Source organism: Seriola dumerili, unplaced genomic scaffold, assembly GCF_002260705.1.
Source record: "Seriola dumerili isolate Sdu_G_001 unplaced genomic scaffold, Sdu_1.0 BDQW01000301.1, whole genome shotgun sequence".
Classification (NCBI taxonomy): Eukaryota; Metazoa; Chordata; class Actinopteri; order Carangiformes; family Carangidae; genus Seriola; species Seriola dumerili.
This window is the reverse complement of record NW_019174556.1, coordinates 837,409-863,528: the sequence shown is the minus strand read 5'-3', so window position 1 is coordinate 863,528 and position 26,120 is coordinate 837,409. Positions and strand designations below refer to the sequence as shown.

The 26,120-nt window shown below is 40.6% G+C and overlaps 3 protein-coding genes across 3 annotated transcripts; 2 read left to right on the top strand and 1 right to left on the bottom strand.

The window, feature by feature from the left end:
* Window positions 1-21: 21 nt before the first annotated feature.
* lias (lipoic acid synthetase) lies at window positions 22-6,230 on the bottom strand. The gene is made up of 12 exons (XM_022758482.1): window positions 6,167-6,230; window positions 5,714-5,881; window positions 5,280-5,455; window positions 4,599-4,692; window positions 4,188-4,268; window positions 3,898-4,054; window positions 3,384-3,441; window positions 3,161-3,289; window positions 2,005-2,150; window positions 1,837-1,907; window positions 1,631-1,742; window positions 22-999 (listed from the first exon to the last, which is right to left on the bottom strand). Exons 2-12 carry the CDS (start codon window positions 5,822-5,824, stop codon window positions 938-940), a joined length of 1,197 nt encoding a protein of 398 aa, XP_022614203.1. The 5' UTR covers window positions 5,825-5,881; window positions 6,167-6,230; the 3' UTR covers window positions 22-937.
* A 659-nt stretch (window positions 6,231-6,889) lies between these two features.
* rpl9 (ribosomal protein L9) lies at window positions 6,890-11,519 on the top strand. Its single transcript, XM_022758545.1, has 7 exons — window positions 6,890-6,997; window positions 7,145-7,260; window positions 8,310-8,405; window positions 8,632-8,764; window positions 9,166-9,246; window positions 10,580-10,709; window positions 11,359-11,519. The coding sequence occupies exons 1-6, from the start codon at window positions 6,952-6,954 to the stop codon at window positions 10,684-10,686; spliced, it is 579 nt and encodes a 192-aa protein (XP_022614266.1). The 5' UTR covers window positions 6,890-6,951; the 3' UTR covers window positions 10,687-10,709; window positions 11,359-11,519.
* A 1,979-nt stretch (window positions 11,520-13,498) lies between these two features.
* Window positions 13,499-25,815, top strand: rfc1 (replication factor C subunit 1). The gene is made up of 23 exons (XM_022758519.1): window positions 13,499-13,590; window positions 13,926-14,048; window positions 14,539-14,590; window positions 14,900-15,013; window positions 15,416-15,711; window positions 15,892-15,966; window positions 16,424-16,501; window positions 16,585-16,947; window positions 17,185-17,298; window positions 17,392-17,571; window positions 18,686-18,790; window positions 19,102-19,513; window positions 19,662-19,774; window positions 19,947-20,061; window positions 20,669-20,757; window positions 21,077-21,214; window positions 21,509-21,604; window positions 21,697-21,950; window positions 22,059-22,176; window positions 23,601-23,746; window positions 23,849-24,062; window positions 24,903-25,091; window positions 25,196-25,815. The coding sequence occupies exons 1-23, from the start codon at window positions 13,588-13,590 to the stop codon at window positions 25,295-25,297; spliced, it is 3,489 nt and encodes a 1,162-aa protein (XP_022614240.1). The 5' UTR covers window positions 13,499-13,587; the 3' UTR covers window positions 25,298-25,815.
* Window positions 25,816-26,120: the final 305 nt, after the last annotated feature.

Here is a 26,120-nt window from a genome sequence, read left to right as displayed (position 1 = left end):
ACAGAAGTGAAAACCAGCAAATGTAGACTGAGGAGGTTTAATTCTTTAAATATAAATGTACATTTTAAAGATTTGTTTTGTCTAAACAGTCAGTGTGCAAAATAAATACATCTTTCTTGTCCAGGTGTAAAATTAAATTTTAGTACATTAGAATAAGCACTGTTTGAGCCCAAATGACCTCTTCTTTAGATACAGATGTGTCAAAAGTCGCTCTTTTGATATGACGTACCTGACGAGAGGCCAATTTGGGCTCTACTTGTTCTTTTTCCTAGTGTAATAAAATAGAAATTTTAAAGGGAGTCCTTAGCAGGTATAGATTTGTTATAGTATCATGTAATTTTACCTCTGAGTTGCTGCAAGAATCCTCAAACCAACAGCAAAAAACCCCTCTTGCTTGATTAAATCATTGGTCCTGAAACTGCAGACATCAAAGCACTCATAAACAGAGTGCTCGCTGTGAAAGGTCAGTAGCTCTTTACTTGAAGTCCATGGCCCCTGAGGGGGAGGGAGTTGATGGTGGGTGTAATTTAGGGGCCCCTGAGGTGCAGAGATGGCAAATTACAGCTACCGCTCACACCAGGTTGTATTTTCTCCTGGCAGGGTCACGTGGACACAGTCTGCACCCTGGTTATCTACATATCTGCAGACCTCTTACTGCTTTGTTCCCTTTGATCTCCTTCTAAAATGTACAGGAGACCTCTGGGTTGCCACAGGTAGACAGTAACAACTCACTGCCGTACCCTTATTTACTGCCACCTGCTTCTTTTTAACTGCACAGGTTGTTCCTACTCATTATGATAAATGTGTTTCCTGTGCTATGGTTTACAACAATGCATTGTGCCGCTGCAAGTGTAAAGCTGATTTTGTAACTAAATGCGTGTAGTTAAAAGTATATATGAAGGTAATATGCAGGGCAGACTGTAGAAGCTGCTGGTTTTTATTCTGCTATAGTGACTTCTGCTTTTCTCTTCTCAAGTAGATTCTTCAGGAAGAACTCGCCTGTAAAAAGAAAAAAAACTGATCAATTTTGTCCTTCTAGACTCATACTTTTTAGTTTTACATGAATCGTATGTCCTCTCAGTTCAACAACTTAAGGCTAGTGTTATCGTAGTGAGACTTTTCATTTTATAGTTACTATTATAGTTATTATTCAGTACAATAATTACTTCCCAAAGAAATCAGAAAATCATAATGTCTATGCCTCTTTCCCCACACCCTCCCCACACCCCTGTATCACCTTTCAAAATAAAACTTAAAATAAATAATTTGGAAAAAACTGATGGATTTGGTTTAGAAAAATGTACAAATTTAGTCTTCTTGTATTTTGCACCTTTTCTCTCTACATCAGTATAACGAATGGTAGTCTTGAGTATCAGACCTCAGCGTGGTCTCAATCTCAAAACCTGAGCAAAAAAACTCAAACTATCTGCATGTCTAGATGTCACTGTGGGTTAAGAAAGGTTTTTTTTCCAGTTTGGGGAAATTGACCTTTTATGCTGCTGCCTCAATCTTAGTAATGAGTTTCAGCTAGAATAAAATGGATTTTGAATAAGGTAGTCCTTTATGGCACTGGACTGGGCTCTCTATGACTTGTACATGTATGGTATATGTGCTATGTAAAGTTTCTCACCTGCTTTGTAGGAGGATCGCACCAGTGGCCCACTGGCTGTGTAAACAAAGCCCATATCATTCCCAACTTTCTCCCAGTGGGCGAACCTCTCTGGAGTGACGTATTCTTCCACCTAAACCAAAACACGTGTTGTCATTTTACTAAAAGTGCTTTTTCCCTGCTGCCGTAGTAAATGGAGAATCCCATACAGAGAATAAGGAGCTTACCTTCAGGTGGCGTTTAGTGGGCTGCATGTACTGCCCAAGTGTTAGACAGTCCACTCCTGCCTCTCGCAGCTCTGCAACATCAGCACAACAGCGCGATCAGGAAATCATTGTAGTTTACGTCAGAATGTTTTAAGTGTGTCTGTGTGTGTGACTAGTGAAAGTACACACCGGTCAAGGTGTCGCGTATCTGTTGGTCAGTCTCCCCCAGTCCCAGCATGATGGAAGTCTTGGTAAGCACAGTGGGTTTGACTTTTTTAGCGTGCTTCAGGACACTCAGAGACTGGTCAAAGTTCGCTCTGGGGTCACGCACATGCCTGGAAAGAGATGGGACAGAACAACATCCTGAGCCATTGAAATAAATCATCCAAAAGGTAAATATCCTGTATATCCCTACACTGATAACATATACCAAGATTACCAAACCACTACAATGTCTTCTCTGGGTTTCCACTTCTGCAGTTCATCTAGTATTTATACTAACAGCAGGGAAATGGCTCTGATGTGCCACCTGCTGGTCGTAGTGTGTATTACCTTCTTCCTTCTATGTGACAGACGTCCCTCTTGTGGCAGAGCTGTAACCAACACTATAACTTTTTATTTATACACAGACTAAAACAACTACACAAAAGACTATCTTGAAAATATTAACAATATTTTTTACCAGCTGGGCTTGATGACAGATACTTTGGATACATTGATCTTCACTGTGCAGACTCAGGTTTGTGCAGAGTTTGTTTTCATTTGTTTAACAGGATGCGTATGAGATGATTTTGTGACATCAAAACAAATTTGGAGCCAGTTGCGGTCAAGATGCAACTTAAACAACTGCGACATGGAACCTTCAAGCCTCTATTTCACATACACTGAGAACGGACTTTTCAGTAGGAAATATCGTCTCTAGTAGTTAAACTTTTGAAATGAACAATATTCGCATATTCATAAATTTCATAAATTCTGGATATTACAATGAGGGAAAAAGAGCAGATCTCATTTTAAGGATTTTTTTTAACTAGTTCACTCAACTTTTTGGAGAAAAAACCTATCAGACACAAATAATATTGCTGAGCAGATTATTTTTTATCTTTCTTGAAACATCTCTGGAGGATACCAAAAGACAATTCATTGAAACTGTTTGTTGTTGTCATTAATCGAATGAATTTGATTAATTTCACTAATATCAGCCTGAACATCTGATGAATTTAAGGCATTAAGACTTTCAACAGAAAATAGATTCTTAGCCTCTAACTTTGTGCATTATTATGTTATAAAAACACAGAAACTACAAGCTGGTAAAATACAGAAGCAATATGTTGAGTCTAAGTACCTTTGCAGCTCACGCACTGTCTCCACATTGTGGGCATACACATCTAACCCAGACAGTGCGATCTTCTCTACAGCTGTTAGGTCACCACGAAAATCAGGGGTCAGACATTCAACCAGGATCTGAGAATTTCTGGATGAGGATGACAAAGGTGCTTATTTATTAATTTTGCACAAATATTAAGACACAAACTCCCAATATATCCAAAAGGGATGGGACACTTTACCTCTCCTTCAGGTTAGAGACAGTCTTAGCAAAGTGCTCTGCCCCTCCGTCAGCAATATCTGCACAAAAAGGAAAAACTGGCATTAGAACAGGCCATTATTGCCATTATTTTGAATTTGTAGACATTTGTATTTTTTGTGAACTTTATTTAAAATCTGTGGGAAAATAACTAATGTTTCTGAATAGTTGGTATTTACACTGATTTATAAGTCATGTGACTGACAGATCTAAAGAAATCAGAAACAACCTCAGATTCCATCCTGATGAAGATATTGTTGGCAAAAAAAAACAAAAAAAAAACATTTGTACATAAAGCATGGTGTGTTGGAAAAGAGTGTGGAAAGAGATGGACTGAAGCTCTGAGTTTACTTTGCTAAGAAAAGTCCAGAATACATAATAATTTTACATCAGTTTATCTTCCAGCTTTGAGAGAGGTTTCTTTGCTGCCAATGATGTAAAGTAGCAGTAACAGTAGGGAAGAGTTGGGAGGATACACTGTTATAGGAGGTCATTACCATCTCTGTCAACTGAGGTGAGAACCACGTAGTCCAGCCCCCAGGCAGCGATGGCCTTGGCTGTATTGTATGGCTCGTCTGGGTCCAAAGGTGGGGGTTTACGGGCCGTCTTTACCGAGCAGAACCTGCATCCACGGGTACATGTGTCTCCCATCAGCTGTATACAGAGAGAGAGCAAGTGTACAGAAAACGATATCAAAGTGCTCCTTTGTTGAAAATCAGAGGTTAATCCATAACTGGCAGTGAATTCAGCTGCACATCAAAGAGTCACAGTTCGCCAGGAGACTGACCATGATGGTGGCTGTGGCCGTTGCGTATTCTCCTCCTCCCCAGCATTCCCCAATGTTTGGACACCTGGCCTCCTCACACACCTGAGGACAAAGACAAGAGAAACACATCTTCAAATGCCCAAGAACTGGGCTTTTAGACCCAGGGTGTAAAATGACAAAACGAACAAAAGACAGACTAAACAACTACAAAACCCACGTTTCAAGACCGGCAGATACCCTGTGGACAAACAATATCTAAATTGTTAACAGTATTCAAAAGGCAAGTAGTTTTGTAACAGTAACACATAAGCAGTGGTACCATAAATCGCCTGGCCTCTCGTATACCAAGGTCATATTTGAGACGTCTCAATATGTCTGTGCACACCAATTAGACAACACTGACATCCATGCACTCACAGATATGAAACTTACAGTGTGCAGGTTGAGGTTTCTCAGTGTGTTCTTCAGCCTGTTGTAGTTCTTTCCAATGGGGATCTCTGTCTTGAGCCAAGGAGGAAGCCGTAGCCTGTATTGATATAACAGAGCTATTCAGTAAATGTGCAATGTATGTGTGGATGACATCTGCTATCATAGTATATGTCCCTTCGCATTGTGGTACGGTAACTTTTGCAGAAATTCAACTGAAAAAATATTTAAGGATACGATAATCAGATGGTAATGTAACCTCAAAATCATGTAAATCAATGAGGATTTTTTTTTACACTGATTAAAAAATCTTGTGTATCCATACTGACATGAAGGAGTCCAACTTAATAATTAAAATAACAATGATGATCTAGAAACAAGATGCCAAATGGAGCGGTAAAACTTTGTCTGCTTGCTTATAAACGATTGCATCAATGTAATGTTATATCCTGTTTTATATCCCGCCTTCAACTATTTCTCTTAAAACTATGACTTCAAGGACACTTAACCTTCATGTTGATTCAGCTCAACACAGTCTGGGATAAGGTTTAGTCTGATCTGGTCTTTGAACCCTTCTGATAACAAACATACCGCACTTCACAGACGGTTTTCTTGAACCTGCAAGAGCTGAAAATCCCGACTGTCTCTCTCCTGTTTACCACAGCTGCAATGTCTCTTCTGTCTTACCTCTCTCCCTTCTGTCTCTTCAGGGCGCCTCTGTACTCAGCCCACTTGCTTTTCTCAGACAGATCTCCTGAAATAAAGTCTTGCAGATCAGGCCCGTCGTCGCTCAGAAGCTCCTTCTTTCTGTCAGCCCGGTCTGGGGAGGATTTGGCCACAGTTGATAGACTGCTGGTATAAACCTGTAGAGGCAGGACCGGGGGGTTAGTTCTGGTATCTCAACTTTACTGAGTCTTTTCTTAAATTCACACACGGTCATAATGTTCACGGCCACTTATTTTGATGTGAACAGTCACTGCAGCTTAGCTGCAAAACATACACCACTGCAGGTTGTACGTCAAGGCCCGTGACACAGGCTTCACCTCCGACGGATCCCGTTAACAGATCACCCACACCATCGCTGTTCGTGAACTGGACAATGTCCGAGTGGCAATACTCACATGTGGGATGCATCTGGGACTCAGCCACAGGTGGTTTGTGGAGAAACGACCAGCAACGCAGCAACTTTGTTTCAGCAACGCCATGACTTTAGTTAGCAGGCGACTTGTCATTAGCCACAAACCCTGGACGAACGGCTGCTTTGGTCTGGTGTTATATTCACGTAATGTCTGCAGAGTAGGAAAATATGAAAACCTCCGAGTTAATCGATATCCATACGTCTTACGGTTAAAAACAACAAAAACAGCAGCATAAAAGTTGCAGACAAAACATAGGTGACAGCTCAAACAAAAAAACAAAAAAAATCAGGATATCTCCTGAAGACTAAAGATCGCACTGAGCTTGCAGTTTTTCCGATATGACCTGAACGCGGCACAGGTAAGTGGAAGAAAATGCTGCTAATAACTAGAAAAAAATTAACTGCGTCTATAGTTGGTATTTGCTGCCAGTTTTACCTCTAAAGTGTTTAGCCACACTTTTGACGGGAGTATTGTGTATCCATACTTCGTCAATTTGTGATCAACACTAAGATCGTCTGGTAATGCCTGATGACGACGCGTACGTGCTCTACAACAGCGTCGTGACGTCCTTCCTTCTTCCTTTCCTCTGCTACCGGCGAGGTGAGGATATCCAAGAAATTGTTCACGGAGTTTTATCTAACTCCATCTGTGGCAATTAAACATATTTTTGTTTTAATTTCAAATCGTCAGTCACAGAGAGCGTTGTGGTTCACAACACAGGCTGTATTTTGGCTTTACTTGAAGATTTGTGAGGAAATATATTAGTAGTTTTCCGCTGTCTGTTTTCAGGCCTGACGCTGCTGAGGCCTCAGCTTGTTGAACAATATTATTTATATAAGATGACCTTCGGGTGGCTCCAGTTGTCATTTACGGCCACTAACGTGTTGAGAGAAGTTTAACTGTGTAGTAATAACACGTGAAACACCGGTCTGACTACGTTCGGTAGCTCCACGTTAGCATTAGCGCTAGTTGAGTTCTCGCAGTGTGGCTCGGCTGCATTCAGTTTGACACTGAGCACATTTCTATCAGAAATCTGTAAACACGAGATCACGCTATATATTCTAGCTGTCAGGTGTTTAACATGCCACTCCACCCCTGCATAACCTGCCTGCACGCTGTAACCTGACCTCACACTGTATAGCTTATAAGATAAGACAGTTGGTACATGTGAGATGTAAGGGGCTTCAGAGCATTAAACACACTGTCTGTCTCTTTACAGAATGAAGACCATTCTCAGCAGTCAGACTGTCGACATCCCCGACAATGGTAAGAAACTGGTCATCTATGAAGTCAATCGTGATGATCCTAAAAGTTTGTTTATAATCTCTATAACTTGTATGGAGAGTGGCTTCTCATCCATTTTGTCTGTTTGTTTGTTTTTTTTTAACTCATTGCTCCTGTGTGGTGGTGCAGTCGAGATTAGGTTGAAGGGGCGGACAGTGATTGTCAAGGGCCCCCGTGGCAAACTCGTCAGGGAGTTCAACCACATCAACCTGGAGCTCAGCCTGCTGGGCAAGAAACAGAAGAAGGTAAGAGCAAGAAGGCAGATTTCATGAAAATACAGTGCACTTGGAAAAATACTCTACTTTAGATTAACAGTGTCCATGTTAAAGGGATCCCATGTAGTGACAAACCTACAAAGAATCATCACCTGAATCAGCAGCTGTCCTTGGCTTTATGCAGCGTTATAGTGACTTTCAGCTCATTGTTTAGTTGTCCGGCCTGCAACTCTCATAGCATTGTTTTTGGATGCAGCAGGCAGCTCTTTTCAGTGTAAAAAAAGTTCTTATAACCCACTGTACACCTGTCCAGCACCAAAGAGCCGTCACACACACTAGCTGGTGAAAACAGTAGAGCATGTCGGAGCTAAAGAGCCTGATATTTTCCTCAGGAGTTGATTGGAGACATAAACGCTGAAGAGTGAAAACTGAGCTTAGATTTGCCAGGTCTCCAGAAACACAACTCCAAATGTACTGTTGCTCTAGATCTACTTGACAGGTTAATTATATCAACCTAAAGATTAATTATATGTTGTGCTAGCAGCTTATTTCTGCTCTGCCCAAGTAGCTAATAATCAGCTATTTTAAAAGACAAATGACCGCTAAAGTGAGCTTAACATTTTCTTAACTTGAGCAGAGTGGCAGGTAGATGGTGTTTTTCAAAAGTGTTGTTTAGAAAGAAGTTACTTGATTCTGAAATTCTCAGCTTATTGATCCATTCTATTGTAATGGGTTAACAGTCTGATAAATATAGATTGAAACATGAATATTTTGTTAAATAAAACTTGATAATTAAAAAAAAATGGCAGTAACTTGTTAAATATCCATCGTCACATCCCAGAGATGTCGCTGTCGTCCTTCCATTCCTGACCAGTAAAACTCAAATACAATTCAAATTACAAAGACTTAAGGGGGGAAAAAAGCAGAAAATTCAAAAGTGTCTTTATTGCTTGACAAATCACTGATTAAATAATGAATGAAATTGCTAACAATTTTTGTTAATGGACGAACAGATTAACTGTATCAGCACTAGTCCAGTTTAATGAAAGTGACATGAGTTGCTGTGCTGTCCTCCTCAGCTTCGTGTGGATAAATGGTGGGGAAACAGGAAGGAGCTGGCCACAGTGCGCACCATCTGCAGCCACGTCCAGAACATGATCAAGGGAGTCACTTTGGTGAGATTTCAGTTCAACTTCTCTGATGGAGTCTTGAGTTATTGACTGTGACCAGTGTCAAACTGGTATAATAATCTCTGTACCCAGCCTTGATGGTGAAGTTAGTATAATTTTGTAGTCATGATTTCTGCTGTGTAGCTGTAAAAATCATGTTGGCTTTTGTTGAACAGTTTATTTTGTTAGCCTTTACAGTCCGTCTCAGTGACTCCCTGTCCTCTGACTGCAGGGTTTCCGGTACAAAATGCGCTCCGTGTACGCCCATTTCCCCATCAACGTTGTCATTCAGGAGACTGGCACTCTGGTGGAGATCAGGAACTTCCTGGGAGAGAAGTACATCCGCCGTGTCAGAATGAGGCCTGGTGAGTGCCAGTTATAGTAATATTGTAGTTTTGGAACTTAGATGCATTCTTATCAAAACTACTAGTGTTTTCTGTAAGGTGTGATTTTCTAAGAAGTGGTGACATAAATTTAATATAATATTTTGTTCAGTAATCCAATTAATTGTTTCAGGTCTAGAATTAAATACTTGAGAAGTCATTAATTACAATGCTCCATTGAGTCAGTTCTTTGTGGTGGCTGTGGCTAAGATTTTGAGGGTTTGCAGTTAGATCCTCAGGGCATCCTGTCAACATGTGGAGGTGTCTTTGAGCAACTTATTTTTTGTTTTTGGCTTGAAAATTGCGCTGTATATGTCCATTGTTCCACTTCCTATAATTGGTTTGATCACATGTGACAATCATTTTTCCTGTCCTTATCTCAGGTGTGGTCTGCTCAGTCTCAGCTGCCCAGAAGGACGAGCTGGTGCTGGAGGGCAACGACGTTGAGCTGGTGTCAAACTCATGTACGTTGTTCATCTTTTTTCTCAGCAGCTGTTCTACATGGCACAATAATTTATCTGCACATTAGAACAAGAATGATTTGCGGCACTATCCCCTGTTGATATCCTTCCCAATATTTGAGCCCACATTCAGTAGAATGCTGCAGATTATCAATGTTCTTCAAGCAGGTTACCTGAAATAATTTCAGTTTTATCAAACAAATGATGAACTTGGTGGCATGTGATTGGCAGAGTGATTTCACATCAGTCCCATGGTGTAGTAATTAATCCTGTCAGATCCTGATTTCATGTATAGTCCTCCCCCCTTTTGTTCTACAGAAAAGATTATTCCCCTGAACTGAGTTTTACTTTTCTGGTTTTATGACAGGAGACATAAAAAATGATGTAGAAAATTGTGATCTGGTGTTCATGATGTAAAATTTAAGTTAATTCCAGCAGTATTAGTGTTTATCAGAAGTCAGTGGTTCCTAAACATTTCTGGTGTGTGACAGTTTATAATAATAATAATAATCATTTCACCAGGAAAAACTAATGATAAATGTCCAAAAAAAAAATTTGAAAATTCCACTGAACAAAATTGTTAATCATCTCAAAGCCTCAGATGTACCTCGCAGCCTCTTGGGGGCTGGGATCCTGGATCCCTGGTTGAGCTACTTACTTAAGTTTTATTCTCTACATTGGAACATATTGTACGAACATGCCATCAGTGGATCTCAGTTCAGTTTCTCTTACCCAGTCAGTAAGACTTCACTGTAAGAATCCAACACCTTCACCCTGACAACTGATGTAGACCCCCCCCCATGTCCACTGGTATACAGAACGGTACTGTTTGTAAGTAGGACAGTGACATGTTTCCTTGTTGTTGGCTCTGTACTCCAGCACATTGGTCTTAAAATACAACAGTTGCTTTGTGGATGAAGTGCTGACTTTCAGCTTTATAGGTGCTGTAGGTCAACAGTGTAGGAAGTGAGAAAACAGCAGCACAATGATCCTGAACAAAGACCAAAACCTAATGTCTTGACTGTAACCTGTGTATTTCAACAAGCAGTGAGTGAATGTGCTGTAGAAGCCTGGCAGAGCATCACCAGGAAAGAAACTGAGTACAACTGACTCTAAAATACAAAACATGATATACTTTAATTACAATTATTCCTTATAAATAGCCTTACATTAAAGCTGCATATTAAACCTTAGTTGTTTCATTTTAAATTCAGTATACTGGGTTACAGAGCCTAAACAACAAAACTGACAGTCTCTCTCCTCAACCCTCTGTAATTATTGTGATCCCTGTGTGTTGTGATGTGCTGCTCATCGCCCCAACTTCTCTCTGTTCCAGCTGCTCTGATCCAACAGGCAACCACAGTCAAAAATAAGGATATCAGAAAGTTCTTGGACGGTATTTACGTGTCTGAGAAGGGAACAGTAGTGGAACCGGATCAGTAAAAGTTACATCTGCAGTCGTAGAGGTTAGACAATGCCGTCGAACTCTCCCTTGTAGCCTACAGGGGAGCCCTCTTTTCTTTTCCTTCCTTCCATGGTCCTTACACTCTGTCATTGTAAAGGCATGTTTCTTTTCTTTCTTTTCTTTTCTGTTCCAGAGATGTCTGCAATTTCAAGTTATGCAAAGTGTTGTGGCTCTAACTTCTTGGTTTTTCAAAGAAACTGTTTCTATTTTGATTTTAGGGCAGGGCAATATGATTAAAAACAATATGCTGATCCTGTTTTCCATCAGATGGTGAAATTATTTTTTTCTAATTTCCCAAAGAAAAATGTATGTTTTTTTGAATGACCATCAATCCAAAACGTAGACATTCAGTTGGCTCTCATATAACAGTGTTGAATCCTCACATTTGAGAAGAGTCAGCAAGTGTCTGATTATTTGTCTGATTACAAATATTAAACTATTGCCCAGCCCTATTTCTCTGAAAGATGCCCTGTTGTTTTTGATGTTTAGTTCAACATCAACCACAGCATGCATCTAAAATCTAAGTTGATAAGTCTTGTTTTTATTATCTGAAGAAATTATCTCATCTTAAATGGTGCTCATGTCATGCAGGCCCGTTTGCTGCATGTGATCATTCTTCTCCCCTCACACTGGGCTCTTCTGTTTTTCAGCGGCCTTGATCCAACAGGCCACCACGGTCAGAAAGAAAGACATCAGGAAGTTCCTGGATGGCATCTACATCAGCGAGAAGACCACTGTGGTGGAGCCAGAAGTCGAATAAATATTCACCATGTTCTCTTATGACCAATAAATTACCAACTTTTCCAATTTATCTCTCCTGGTTGTTTGTCACCTTTCTTTATTTGACTTGCTCTGCTGCAGGTCAAAGTGGGTTTAATTAAAACGGCACTTGTGAAATTAGTTTTGTAAGAATAAAAATGCAAGATAATATATAAATGGAACAACAGTGACATCAACTCAAAACTATTAATACAAAATTATAGTTAAATGGTGAACAAAGGAAACTGAATCTGCAGCCTAGAATCACAAGTTAGGGTAACTGATATTAACCTGTTGCTTTGCTGCTGTTCACATTTGTAGTGTCCTAGACATGTACATGTGAATAAATGGGAACATTTATGATTGTTTCCTAAAAGTATTTCACCCTTTTTATGGATCAAATGTAAAACAATATAATTATAATTAACTTTTTTCATTGACAACTTTTAAGGCCAAGTAAATTGCAGCTGACCATCTTCATGGCCAGTCTTCAGTCAGATTTAACTCCTTCTAATCCCAGTGTCCCCTCTCTTCTGCTTGTGTTATTTTACTATGAGGTTATATCAACAAGGCTACATACCATCAATACTTTGTGAACAACAGTTCAGTCCCATCTCTCTAGTGATTGTCTGTAGTAGCTGCAGTAGATAAATGTTCAAACAAATTGAATGTCATTTTACTCGCTGGCAGCAGTGCAGCTTCCCCCCAAAGTTCAGAGCAGTGTCACACAGCTCAAAAAATAAACTACAAAGTCTAATTCAAATGTGATTTCTTTAAGACAGGGTTGTAATTGGGAGTGTTTTTGTTTTTTGCTTTAGAAATGGCAATGTTGGTCAGTTGTCCACCACTTTGGTCTAACATCTCAAAAATTAATGAATGGATTGCCATTAAATTTTGTACAGACATATGTGGCCCCTGTATTCTCCCTACTTTGGTGGTTCCCTGACCTTTCTTCTAGCCCCATTATGAGGTTGACATTTTGGTTTTAAATTAAAATGTTTCAGAAGTCTTGACTGCCATTGCACAGATTGTCTTGACGTTCAAATGATAGACGTTCAAGTTTTCAGGATGATTTTTCATGTAAGCACATCATCGGGTCAAAATACGAATTTGTCCAATACTTTGGTTCATGACAACACACCTGGTGCATGTGAGAATGGCCAAAACATTTCACCTGCCAAACATCAGCATGTCAACTTTGTCATTGTGAGCCTCTTGGCGTGTACAAGTCATTGAACAGTTACAGTATCTTATGTGTAAGGTGTGTTTGATGGTAACAAATGCCTCTGTGTCATCTCAGAAATCATTAGGATGTCCTGGCACATGTTTCCAGTATCTGCGTCCCAGCATTTGCCACCTTTAAACACCAAACACACAGGAGTCAGTCAAGTTTGCACCAGCCAACACGTCGAACTCTCTAGTGAGGTCATGCTCACTTGGTGAATGAAAGAGAATTAATCAGTGAAAGTTTTCTCAGTGCCATATTGCTTGAGTTCAACAATAACTCACTAATTCACTTGTATTGCACTAACCACAAGATACAACTTCACAAGAGACATCATCACATCAAATACACCAATCTGCACTTTAATTCCCATTTCCTATTGATAGAAAAAAATCATAAACATAATCTATAGTTGTCTAGTTTTTGTTTTGAATACAGCAAGGCTATTTTCTACTGTATATCGCCCAGAATAGAAAACCAATATGCTTTTTTGCAGGATATGTAACATAGTTCAACTCATAGTTCACGGTTTATGTGGCTGTTACTGTACAGTTTATTCCATATATCATTATCTCTAATAATAAATGTGCATTTATTAATGTATATATGTATATGTGCGTGTATACATTGCAACTCCTTGGTAATATATGACACCGAGTGACAATGACACATTTACTGATCTGGAGATTCCTTATTTTATTGCATTTATTAAAAAACAAATCACACGCTAAGTGACGCACATGACGCACAGCGCGCACACAGACCAACTCCCGGTTGTTCGTCATCTCCGGGCGACCACAGAGTCCCGCTTCGCGCCAAGCGGCTGCAAACAGGATTGTCCGACTTTTCTAAAAAAATAACCTGAAACTAAAGCTGCGACAAAAACGTCTTCACAATGGTACGTTACAGATTTTAATACTACGCCACAGCTCTGACAGTGAGCCGTACATGTGTAGAAGGTTAATTAAAGTGAAAACGACGCTGCGCGGGGTTAGCTGCAGCTAAAGAGGATAGACTTATCAACCTGTTATTTTAAGTTTAGCCATGAACACATAATGATCGTCTTCGTTCGTGTTGATATTTATCTGCTGGTGTGTTCATTTAATACTATACGTTTTCCTCCTCAACCCACGCCACAAAGTGAAACCCTCAAAATGTAAACACATGGACACGGTTGGCTGTGTGCTTGATTTCATGGAGAACTTCTCATACATGTTGTCTGTGTGCACACAGGACATCAGGCGGTTCTTTGCACCGACTGCAGGGAAGGCTGCGGTGCAGAAACCAGCCCCCAATGGAAACCTGAAGGCAGAGGAGGAGAAGAAGAAGAAGAAGAAGCCTCAGTCTCCAGATGAGGTGGTAAAACAGAAAAAGAAAGAGACCAAGAAGGCAAGGAAATAATATTAACTTATGACACTGCCACAAATCTATAATGCATATTGTGTTTTGAACAGTCTTTACACTCTATAACAGTCTAGTCTGGACTTGTCTGGAGGTCCAGGTCTGATAAGTATAAATGTAGGTTTTTTTTAAGCTAGACGAGGTCTGTTGTTGTCTGGATGGAGAAATTATATGTATATTTTATCTTCAAAAAAATAAAGATTTCACCAAACTAACAGGTTAAGGCTTTAACTCAGATTTCTAGCACTTTGACAATCCATTGCTCCATATTGTCATTAAAGTATCCTTAAACTTTCCTATTAACTCCCGCATCGTGAGATAACTTTTGCATCATTGTTATGTTCTGCCTTCCTTATTGTATAAGGATTCCTCTGTTTCATTGTTGTATTGATCAGGGTTAAATTTGGTTTATGATGTTTAGGTCAAAAGCCCCAAAACTGACGAGAAGCGCAAGGATAGTGAGAAAAAAAGAAAGAAGCATGCAGTTATAGAGTCAGGTAAGTGTGACTTCGAGCTGCTACATAATTCCCCTTATGACTATGTTTTTCATCCAGATGGTTTGAACAGTCTTTGAGGATACTGGAAAAAACCTTAAAACACATGGAAGTGCTGTTGAACTATCTCTTGAGTTTTTAAAGATTGTCAGAGATTTGTTTTTGGAAAAAAAAAAGCTGATACTTCAAGTGAAGTCCACATACTGGACTATTTTTTCATCAGCGATGATTTACACCAGCATCAGCTTGACACGTTGCTCTTCATTGTCCCTGTATCTTTTCTTCACCACTCGTCTTTGTCTTTCTGTCCAGACTCGGAGGAGGAGCCCGTGAAGAAGTCAAAGAAATCCCCCAAAGAGAAACAGAAAACCAGCAAGACATCAACACCTCCCAAAAAAGATCCTGTGCAGTATGTCTCTGAAACAGGTGATGGTTTGTCATCACATTTCAGACTTATTGTACATGCTGGAGCTGTTCTGATTACTTCTCGTATTTTCCTGGCTAACTTAAAAGAAAATCTATCTTCTTAGATACATCTCCACTCATGATTTTTCTGTCCTTTCTATGGATATTTACTTACTGTTGTCAAATCCACCATCTTATTTCTAGCACACATATAAAAATAAAAATGACGATCACTACAGAGAAATTTCAAACAGCTTTTAAATGAAAATGAATAGGTAAAGAATTGGAATGAACAAAATAAAAGCATTCAAATATTCATGTTAAAAACTGGGGAGACTCAAGAGTGTTAAAGTTGAGGAATGATGTGTGGTTCATTTAGGAAAAGCTCTGTTCTAATAGGGTATTTCTCTTTTTTGATTGTAGACTCGGACAGTGACAACTTTCAATCCTTGAAGAAGGTCTCCAAGACCAAGAAGAACGACACGTCCAAACCGACAAAGTCAGATGCAGGGAGTCCTCGTTCAGGGGCCGAGACTCCTGTCAAGCCCTTCTCCACACAAGGGAAAACTGGGGTGAAGTCTCCTCCCAAACCTGTCACCCCTAAATCAGCTCCACCCCCTCAGCCCAAAAAAACCCCCACCTCAGTATTTGACTACTTCGGTAGAGGGACCATTCAGCGCTCAGACAAGAAGCTGGTGGCCAGCACCAAACGAAAGGCTGTGAGTACAGACAAATGATAATGCACTGCTTCTATATCCAAAACAATCAAGGTCATGACTGTCTCTGAGTGTTACCCACTGATTCCCTATTGAGCCGCTTTTGTCAGTCTTTCATTACTGTTTTAAATGAATCATTATTTTACAACCAACTGACTTTGTAAAAACTCATCTCCTCCACAGCCAACTCAGGACACAGATGATCTGATCAGTGATGAGGAAATCGCCAGACAGCTGCAAATGGAAGAGGACATGGAGGTAGGTTGATCGGCATAACAGCTGCTTGTTCATTGAACCAGTTCTTGTGCTTTTTCGACTGTTGGTTAAAAAAAGTTATTTGATGAAGTCACTTTGGACTTTGATCAAATTTTCACCAACTTATAGACAGAATGATTAACCTGAAAAAAATAATGTGCAGATTAATTGATAATGAAAAGAAGTATTATTACTGTCTAATTAAAAATGACCCTTTGTGTCTGCCTGTTGGAGTATGATGGCTGGAGGAGTCCGTGTTTCCCAAGCCTGATAATGTTTGTGAAGGGATAAAAGTTGTCATGAATCATTTAGAGGAATCCTGAAATTCTAAATGGGGATATAATGTTTGCTTGAATACTTGAAAGAAAAAATCTTCTCACTGCTGCTGCTAATTGTCATTGAACTTGGCCTCTGCTTTTCTATTCTCATGCTTTCGCTTTCTTCTTCTGACTTCACTCAGATGGAAAAGCAGGTCCATGAGGACGAGGAGTTTGCCAAAACACTGGCCATGCTGGACGAGGAGCCACAGGCAAAGAAGGTAAAGAACACAATGATTAAAAGGCAAACTCACTACTGATGTTAGTGGTTGTTAAATATAAATTTGTGTGTGTCCTCATCCAGGCTCGTAAAGGCTCTGATGAAAAACAAGCACCTGCCACAATTCCCAAAAAGAGCTGCACAGACTCTGCTGCTGGCAGCACAAGCAGCCTCACAAAGACCAACCGCAGCGTGTCGGAGGATGTGATCAGTCCGTCTCCTAAGAAGAGCCCTGCCCCTGCCAAAGCCAGCTCCAAACTGGCCATGATGAAGAAAAAGGATGAAGAGAAAGATGTAGGGACAAAGGGCAAAACCCCCATTTCACCCACAAAAATTAAAACCTCTCCCAGAAAGGAGCCCCTCACTTCGTCGAGCTCAGACATGAAGTTCACACCCAAAACGGGAACAACACCCACTGCACTTAAAACTTCTCCCAAGAAACCAGAGGTGAGTTTTGCAGATGCCTTGTCTGACAGCTGAAATGTATCATATCCAGATCATAATGGACATAATCTATCAATAAATCAGTTCATTTTTCCCCAAAGGCCAATTGGCTGTGCAGCACTGAAACAGAAACTAGGGATAAAATACTAAACACAAAAACACGTAGTGAAAATCTACACAAGTACACATTAAAACAATTAAAAGAGCAAGTTAAATGTCCTCCTCTCCGTCTCTCATCAGAGCACAAACACGAGTCCTGATGACCCTGAGAAGAAGAAAGTCAACTCTTCAGCTTACAGAAACTACCTCAACAGAGATGGACCACGAGCTCTGGGCTCCAAGGAAATCCCGCAGGTAACAACACACACATCAACCTTCAGAAAAGCTGCTGACCACCGTCTTTGTCTCGGTCTTAATCTCTGACTGTATATTGTGTGTGTTTTCCAGGGAGCAGAGAACTGTCTGGAGGGTTGTGTGTTTGTGTTGACGGGGGTCCTGGAGTCCATGGAGAGAGATGACGCCAAATCCCTCATCGAGCGCTATGGAGGCAAAGTGACGGGCAACGTCAGCAAAAAGACCACTTATGTGGTGCAGGGCAGGGACAGCGGAGTCTCGAAGCTGGAGAAGGTGACCAACCTGGCTTCAACAAACAAATTAATTTCCTCAAGAAAATGTGTGTGATTGCTGTGAGCACTGATACTGACTGGCATGATTTTTGTATGCCTCCCTGCCAGTGACAGCCAGAGGTATCCATGTCCGTCCATATGTATGTACATACGTACGTCCCGTTCTTGTGAACTCTATCTCAGTAACGTCTTGAGGAAATTTCTAATTTTTGATTTTTAATTTGGCACAAACTTTCATTTGGACTCAGAGATGAGCTGATCAGAATTATTAATACTGATTAGTGCTCAAAGGTCACTGTGACCTCACAAAACACGTTTTTGGCCATAACCCCATGAATTCACGCACTAATTATGACACAATTTAACACAAATGTCTAATAAGACAGAATAATGAAGTGACAATATTTTATATCGAAATGGTCAAAGGTCAACTTCACTGTAACATATGTACTTCTGGCCATTATTCAATGCTGAAACACAGGAAAGGGAGATTGTGAACATGCCTGCAACTTGGCTGGGTGACGGAGGCTTACAACTGCAAGGCGGTAATTCTAGTTAATGACTTTATAATCATATGAAAACTAATCAACCTTAATATCTTGACTGACTTAAAGATGCAATGGGAGTGAACGGGAGCGTAAAATATCTCTACATTAGGCTTTAATACTTCACAGTATGTAACTGATAAGATGTACATGCCATAATAATAAGCTTTCTCACAGTCACTATATGCAATACTGAGTGTTTTTGTAATCTGAATCTAGTTTCTACTGAACACAAGTGACCTGTTGGAAATACAGTGGATGTGTATAGGGTTTTTAAAACTTAAAAACTCACAGCAATTACTAATTTTCAAATGTTGTGGTTTTCGTTACTAGAACATTAGTGTGCAAATATATGCAAATATTGTTAAAAGGCAGCAAACTGCAAGAAATTACACGCATATTGATATATGAATAATTTATATAGCATCTATGGTTTCTGACTCGGATAATAGAGTAATAGAAATACACAAGCAGCAGCAATCACACCAGTTTAAGACTTTGTTTCATTTTCCTGCCTCCAAATACACTGTTAGAGCTTGGCTTTATAGTCTGTTGTCCCACTCTGCTCAGGCGGAGAGTCTTGGTACCAAGATCCTGGATGAGGATGGTCTGTTGGAGCTGATCAGAACCAAACCAGGAAAGAAGTCCAAGTATGAGATTGCTGCAGAGGCTGAGGTCAGCACTCAGAGTATCTACTGAAATATAGTGTATCATGCTGTCTACAGGGTAATTTAAGTTGTGGTGTCAAAATTTGAACCCAACAGATGGTAAAGTAAAACTTAAAACAGAAACCAGTGAATTTTTTGCTTGAAAAATGACTTAAAAGATTAATCAATTATTGAAAATGGTTGCTTTGATCATGTTATCATTTTCCTGTGATTTCATCAAATGACTAATTATTTCACCTCTACATGTATGGATGGATTTTATTCAGATGTGCTGTAACTGTTTTTGGGATGTTTTCTTGTTACCCCTCTGTCAATTAGAGCAAAGCCTCAAAGACCAGGACTCCACCCAGCCGGACTTCAAAGAGCACCCCCAAAGCCCAGAAGATATCTCCCTCCAAGGGTAATTCCAGGTCCCCTCATACCCCGAGCCCGTCAAAGACCGGCCTGGCACAAGGTTATGGTGGCAAGACTGGAGCTGGCAGCACTCCACCTGGGAGAGGCTCAGGTCACACGGCCAGGAGGGGGCTGGGCCTTTCATCCTCCTCCACCTGTTCATCATCTTCCCCATCACCGACCGGGGAGGATGCCAGTCTGCTGTGGGTGGACAAGTACCGCCCACACTCTCTGAAGACTGTGATTGGCCAGCAGGGTGACCAGAGTTGTGCCAATAAGCTGCTGCGCTGGCTGAAGAACTGGCACAAGAACCAGAGCACTGCTTCCAAACCAGCAGGTAGCAGATTAGCAGTTTATCTTTGTTTGTATCAATGATACAAACTAAAAACAAGAACTCAATTTGTTTCAATGAGTTTAGCCCTGAAAAATGTACCTGTGCTAAAGACTATGTGCTTTGTGCTGTTTTTTTTTTTAATGCACATTAGCAAGGTTTGGTAAGTTTGGAGGAGGGAAAGATGATGGATCAGGATTTAAAGCTGCTCTGCTCTCTGGTCCTCCGGGGGTTGGGAAGACCACCACTGCTGCCCTGGTCTGTGAGGTCAGTCTGGAAACATCCACATTTTAGTGCTTTTGAAGTATTGCTGCAGCCATTACTCCAAGCTATGTCAAATAATGTTTTAACCTTAGAATTTTTTTTGCTCTGACCTCAGCCTCCTTTTAACTCTGTGTCTGTGCGTGTGTGCATGTGGTGCGTGTGTGTCGGCCTGTAGGAGTTGGGCTTCAGCTATGTGGAGATGAATGCCAGCTGTACTCGTAGCAAAAACAGTCTGAAGGAAGTCGTCGCAGAGTCACTTAACAACACCAGCATCGAGAACTTTTACAAAGGTGGTCCCTCTCTCTGTGTTTCTGTCCATTTCAAATTTGAACCCACATCAGCCTTTATAGATACAAATGCACATAAAAATGACAAGCTATTTTTCCAAAATACAGTGGTATGGATGGATAACTGTGCAATAAACAAACATTGGTTCATGTACATTTTTAATCACTGTATTATCTGCTAAATTTTACAGATTTAAACATTTAATTTTTCACTGAGCTATTCTACTCCACTGACTGTAACTACATTTTTATGCTTGTTTCACAAGAAAAACAATTTTCATGGAAAGGTTTTTATTGTGAAGCTGCTACTTGGCTGCTACTCCTGCAAAGCATCATCTTGTTCCTGTGATGCAGTGTGCTAATATTTTCCCCAAGTTTTTTAAGGGAGCAAAAACAATACTGACAGTACTTTGACTATAGCACATCACATCTACTGTCTTAGTGTTTCAGTCTGCTGCTGAAATGTAAACATTTGCAGAAATTTGTCTTGTTCAGGTGTTTTTTTCAGGCAGAGGTTAAATTCCTTTCTCCTGGAGAATTAACGCAACATGTGATTCATTCAAGTGTACGCTATGTGGTGTATGTAACTGTTGGTGTGTGTGTTTTGCAGGCACGTCTCAGACTGTGAGCACTAAACACGTCCTGATCATGGATGAGGTTGATGGCATGGCTGGCAATGAGGACCGAGGAGGAATCCAGGTAAATAAACATATTTTTATGATAGTTCGACCAGAATTTTGTCCATTTCCAGAAATAACAACTCTGTAATCAGGATGTTTTATTAAAGTTACCTTCTCCTAGCAACAGCTAGGAGATGGATACATCACTTGCTATTGATCGTTTACTGCAAAATTCTCTCCAAACTCTGTCTAGAAAACGACTAACATTAGCAAAATGTCAGACTGAATAATGAAGTGACACAAAATAGAAATTCAGTCTGATAATAAGTCCACTCCAGCTGCCCTTAAGCTCCACCATGAGTTCTTGATACTAACCCCTGATCTCCTGCCTCCTGAAGGAGATGATCGGCCTGATCAGAAGTTCAAAGATTCCCATCATCTGCATGTGCAACGATCGTAACCACCAGAAGATCAGGTCACTGGCCAACTACTGCTTCGATCTGCGCTTCCAGAGGCCGCGAGTGGAACAGATAAAGGTAAACACACACACACACACACACACACACACACACACATTCTGTCCAACCTCTGTTAGTAAATTCAAATAAAACGCCTAAAACTTGATACAAGACACTAACGCTGAGTGAATCCAAGTAGTGTATTTAATGACTGGTGGTAAGCAATTGGATAATATCTTAAAACAGGCTATAAAATAATACTGTTTTTTTTAAAGATACTTATTAATACAGACAGTTGGGATCAGGTGTCTCCTTACACTTTGATGTTTGCATGATTTCTTTTCCCTCTCCCTTTCCTTTTCAATTTTTCAGGGAGCCATGATGTCCATCGCTTTCAAAGAAGGAATTAAGATCCCACCCCCAGCTCTTAATGAAATTATCCTTGCTTCTAATCAGGATGTCCGACAGGTAACAACGACAAAGTACCATAAAAGTCCATTTATACCGAGGTTTTAACTCCTCAGTCTGCCCTCTAACCATGCTTGCTGTTTTTTCTCCAGGTGATCCACAACCTGAGCATGTGGTCAGCTAAAGACAAGGTGATGACGTATGACCAGTGCAAGTCTGACGCAGCCAGAGCTCGCAAGGACATGAAACTGGGGCCATTTGACGTTTGCAGGAAGGTGTTTACCAAGGGGGAGGAGACTGCCCACATGAGCCTCATCGACAAGTCTGACCTCTTCTTCCACGACTACTCGCTATCACCACTCTTCGTCCAAGAGAACTACCTGCATGTCCGTCCAGCGGCTGCTGGGTGAGGGAGGCCAGCTGCTTCCACCTGAGGACAAATGATCATATTTCACAAAAATTATGAACTATTCCTTTAATGTTCCTGCATTTTCTTGTCTGTCTCTTGCCACAGTGGAGATCTGAAGTCCCACCTGGTGTTGCTCAGCAAGACAGCGGACTCCATCTCTGACGGAGACCTGGTGGACAGACGGATCCGCTCTGGGCAGAACTGGTCACTGCTGCCTACCCAGGTAACACGCACGCATGCACGCACACGCACACATGCACACATATAAACAAAAGAGGTTAAGGGGAAATTATCCATTTCCTATACCATTTTCTGGTGTGAGGACCGATGTATATTTTAACATTAAAGTAGATGGTTGTGTTGTTCATTATCAGGCCACACTGTGCTTTTTTTATGTCCCCCAAAGGAAACATGACATTGTTTCATTCACTTACTGATATAGAATGGTGATGGAACAGTTGGCCTTGTTTCACCACTCAGTAGGAGAGTAGTGGTGAACAGTTATTGAAAGCCAAAGTAATTGTTTTAATTCTTTTATTCACTGTGGTGGAGAGCGATGGTGACAGTGAGCAGAAGGTTTGCAGTGGAACTGCCTATGCTAGTTGTTTGTTACTGAAAAGAAGACAACAGACGCATGTCTACACAGGCGGTGTAGTGAAGGCAGCACGTTAGCAGCAGCAGCAGCTTCAGTCCTCCATCAGTGTCTACACAGGATAGAGTGCAGTGCAGGCTGCATATTTCTGTCAAGACCAACCTGACCCAAGTCTGAGAGAGTTGTACATGAGCTTGGCCCCATTCTGACAGGCATTCTGTGTTTTTATGTCCAAACCCGAACCGAGCCTGACGCCGTTAGTGTAAGCTGAGACACTGAGTTTGTGTTACCCTGTCACGCAGTTGTTGTTACCATGATTACAGCTTGCCTGTTTACCCTGGGGTAAGCACCTTGTAAATGACCGTCAAATGGCCTATGAGAACGAACCTGAACATCTTTTCTAAATTTTTCATCCGACTCCACCCTCTAACACAGGATGCATTCAGGCACAACACGATTTTGATTTACAATAAAAGTGTATCTCTCCTGTCAAACAGGCACGAAACAGACGACTGAATAATGTGGCTGAAAAGCTTTTCACAAGTCTGGAACCATTAAAACCAGTCTCCATGTGGTATCTACATTGCCGCCGTAGCTCTGAAGTGTAGTTGCAGTTTTGGGGTCCCCATAACTTGCAGCTGTTTGCATTTTTGTCTCTGATGCTTTACAGGAACACTGCGGAGGAATGGCATATTTTTGATAACAGTAATTTGACATAATCGAGTAATCAAAGGCCTCTGAAATAGGCTCTTTTTCAATGCACAACAGTACATACTCTAAGTACAGCTTGTCATTATATTTGCTCTTCTTTATTATGTGTGAGATTGATATGTGACGTCTGGCATTTACTTTTTTTAAACTGGCTTTTTTTTTTTTTTTTTTTTAAAGCAAACACTAAAAGTAATATAATATAACATTATTGTAAATACACACTTGCACCTTATCACAAATTTATTCTTGCACTGACCTAATGACCTTGCAATGGCATTTAAGTGGACACAAGCTTATGCGTTGGGGCACCAGAGCTTCATCATTGTGCTGCTCTGTGTTCGTAGGCCATCTATGCCAGTGTGTTACCAGGCGAGCTCATGAGAGGCTACATGAGTCAGTTCCCCACATTCCCCAGCTGGCTTGGCAAGAATTCCTCCACCAGTAAACATTCCCGTATTGTTCAGGAGCTGGCCTCACACATGAGTTTAAAGTGAGTAGAACCTTTTTTTTTTTTTTTTTTTTAAAAAGAAACTTTTTACAGTTCATCAATCACAAAATCACACGGAATGTTTAACTTGTTTGGCTCCTGCAGGACGTTCAGCAGCAGACAGGCGGTGAACCTGGACTACCTGCACTACCTAAGGCAGGCGCTGCTGAGCCCACTTCAGAGGCACGGAGCAGAGGGTGCCGGTCAAGCTGTGCAGCTGCTGAATGACTACCAGCTGATAAAGGAGGACGTGGACAGCATCATGGAGATCAGCGTCTGGGGTGGACAGCCTGACCCCTATTCCAAACTGGACTCTAAGGTTAGGAGGAGGTGGGGGTCGGGTATAGTTTGGAGTCTAGTGATTTGCTTTGAAACAGTGGTTAAAAATGAAATGTAAGGAATGATACCATAGTTAGTTTGGGCCTTTTTGGTTGGCTGGCAGTAAAGCTGCATCAATCCATTGACTAATTGATCACTTAAATAATCATTATAGTTTTTTCTTTGTTTGGCATTTGCCGGTTTCAGCTTATTAAATGTAAGGATTTGATACTTTTCTGTCATATATGATAATAAACTGAATATCTAAGTGTACTGTTGGTCAAAAAAAACAAGACTTTTGAATAGATCACCTTGGGCTGATGGAAATTATAACAGGCATTTGTCACTATTTTCAGATATGACAGAATGATTCATCAATTTGTCAAAAAAATAATTAGCAGATTAATCCATAATGAAAATTATTTTCTGTTGCAGCCCTATGTTAAAGGCCATGTGATAGAGTTCTTGGAATTTGTTTTTGGTACAAAATGGAAGAAGAAAATGCTCAGTACACAGAATCAGCATCACAAAATATAGACAGATCATAACAACTCACAAAAAGTAACCCAAGATATGACAATGAACAGCTGCATGTATCGCGGTGTAAGATGCAAAGATTACAGAGTGTGATACCGGCACTGTCTGATGCTGATTTCCACAGTGTTGAACTCCCCTTTGTGTTTTAGTATTTGTGATGATCATGTTTGTAATCATCTGCGTTCAACAAATCCTACGCCTTCTAACGCACGTCAGAAAATAAAATACACTGACTTTATCTCTTCCCTGTTTGATGTTCAACAAGCAGTGAATTTTGACATCTATGCTGTTACTATCCTCCCAGGTCAAAGCAGCTTTCACGCGTGCATACAACAAAGAAGTTCACCTGACGCCGTACTCCCTGCAAGCTGTGAAGAAGGGCCGCCGTGGTGGAGGTGGTGGGGAATCAGAGCTGGGAGGAGATGACATGGACAACGGAGTTCAGGAGTCTGAGGATGAAGGAGAAGGTCTCAAAGCTGACGCTATGATCAAGGTAAGAACATTCCAACTGCGATAAGCATGTGCAAACTGAAACCCACATTGTGTTCTTTATGTTTCTCAGTTTATATCTCGTCTATCTTTTGTTGCTCTTTGCAGCAGAAGAAGGCCAAGGCCACCAAGGAGTCAAAGACAGAGAAGAAAGAAGAGTCTGGGAAGGGCAAAGGGAAAGGCAAGGGGAAAGGCAAGGCGAAGAAATGACAAGACGAAAAAAAAGAACTGTCCTTGTCTGCCTCTGACTGTCCCGTCAGACTGTATTATTTTTCTCTGCACTTAAAATGATCTTGTAATGAGCATAAGAACATAGTGAAACTGGCCTTAAACTCTGCAGGTAACTCATCTTTCCCTTAGCCAAAAACTCTAAACCACACTGGCTGAGAAATGCCTTTCCAGTTTTTATCAACTTCCTGTCACGTTGCCATCAGACTGTCTTCATAAGCAAATGATGTTTATTATCTGCTTGTTCCACCCATTATCATGTCTGTACACATCTGTAGTAATGCGTGTCTCAGAAGCATTGTGCATTTGTTTCTGTCATCTGTTTGTAGTCCAGGTGTCAAGGCTGTAAATAATGAGACTGATGTAAAAGACTGTTACCTTTTGCTACGACTTCAGAAGAGTACAATACTTTTTGATTTTGCTCTATGGTTAGCACTGATGACCCTGTAAATGTCAATTTTGTAAAGATTTCATGAGGATTAATAGAGAAATATGTCGCTCATCAGTGTCAGTGTTGTTTTTTTTTCCTCCAAATTCTCCAGTCGTGTTTCTGAAAGCTGGCAAGTTTTTAGAAAATGGTTTCAGGATTGTTTATTTTTATTTGAAATCATAGTATAGTATGGCATAAAATGTCAAAAAAACGTCGTAGTATGGCAAGGAATACAACGACTTAGTGTAGAAAGGCATAAAAATGCCAAAAAACATCATAATATAGTATGTCATAAAAATGTTAAAAAACGTCATAGTATAGTATGGCATAAAAGGTCAAAAAAACATCATAGTATATTATGGCATAAAAGGTCAC

Coding starts and splice junctions, on each gene's coding strand:
- lias (XM_022758482.1), bottom strand. CDS start 5,824: ATGACAAGTCGCCTGCTAACTAAAGTCATGGCGTTGCTGAAACAAAGT. Junction 1,908..2,004: donor GATACGCGACACCTTGACCG/GTGTGTACTTTC, acceptor CTGATGTTGCAG/AGCTGCGAGAGGCAGGAGTG. Junction 1,000..1,630: donor GCGATCCTCCTACAAAGCAG/GTGAGAAACTTT, acceptor TTCTTTTTACAG/GCGAGTTCTTCCTGAAGAAT.
- rpl9 (XM_022758545.1), top strand. CDS start 6,952: ATGAAGACCATTCTCAGCAGTCAGACTGTCGACATCCCCGACAATG. Junction 8,406..8,631: donor TGATCAAGGGAGTCACTTTG/GTGAGATTTCAG, acceptor CTCTGACTGCAG/GGTTTCCGGTACAAAATGCG. Junction 9,247..10,579: donor TGAGCTGGTGTCAAACTCAT/GTACGTTGTTCA, acceptor TCTCTGTTCCAG/CTGCTCTGATCCAACAGGCA.
- rfc1 (XM_022758519.1), top strand. Junction 19,514..19,661: donor CACTGCTTCCAAACCAGCAG/GTAGCAGATTAG, acceptor AATGCACATTAG/CAAGGTTTGGTAAGTTTGGA. Junction 23,747..23,848: donor GCCTCACACATGAGTTTAAA/GTGAGTAGAACC, acceptor TGGCTCCTGCAG/GACGTTCAGCAGCAGACAGG.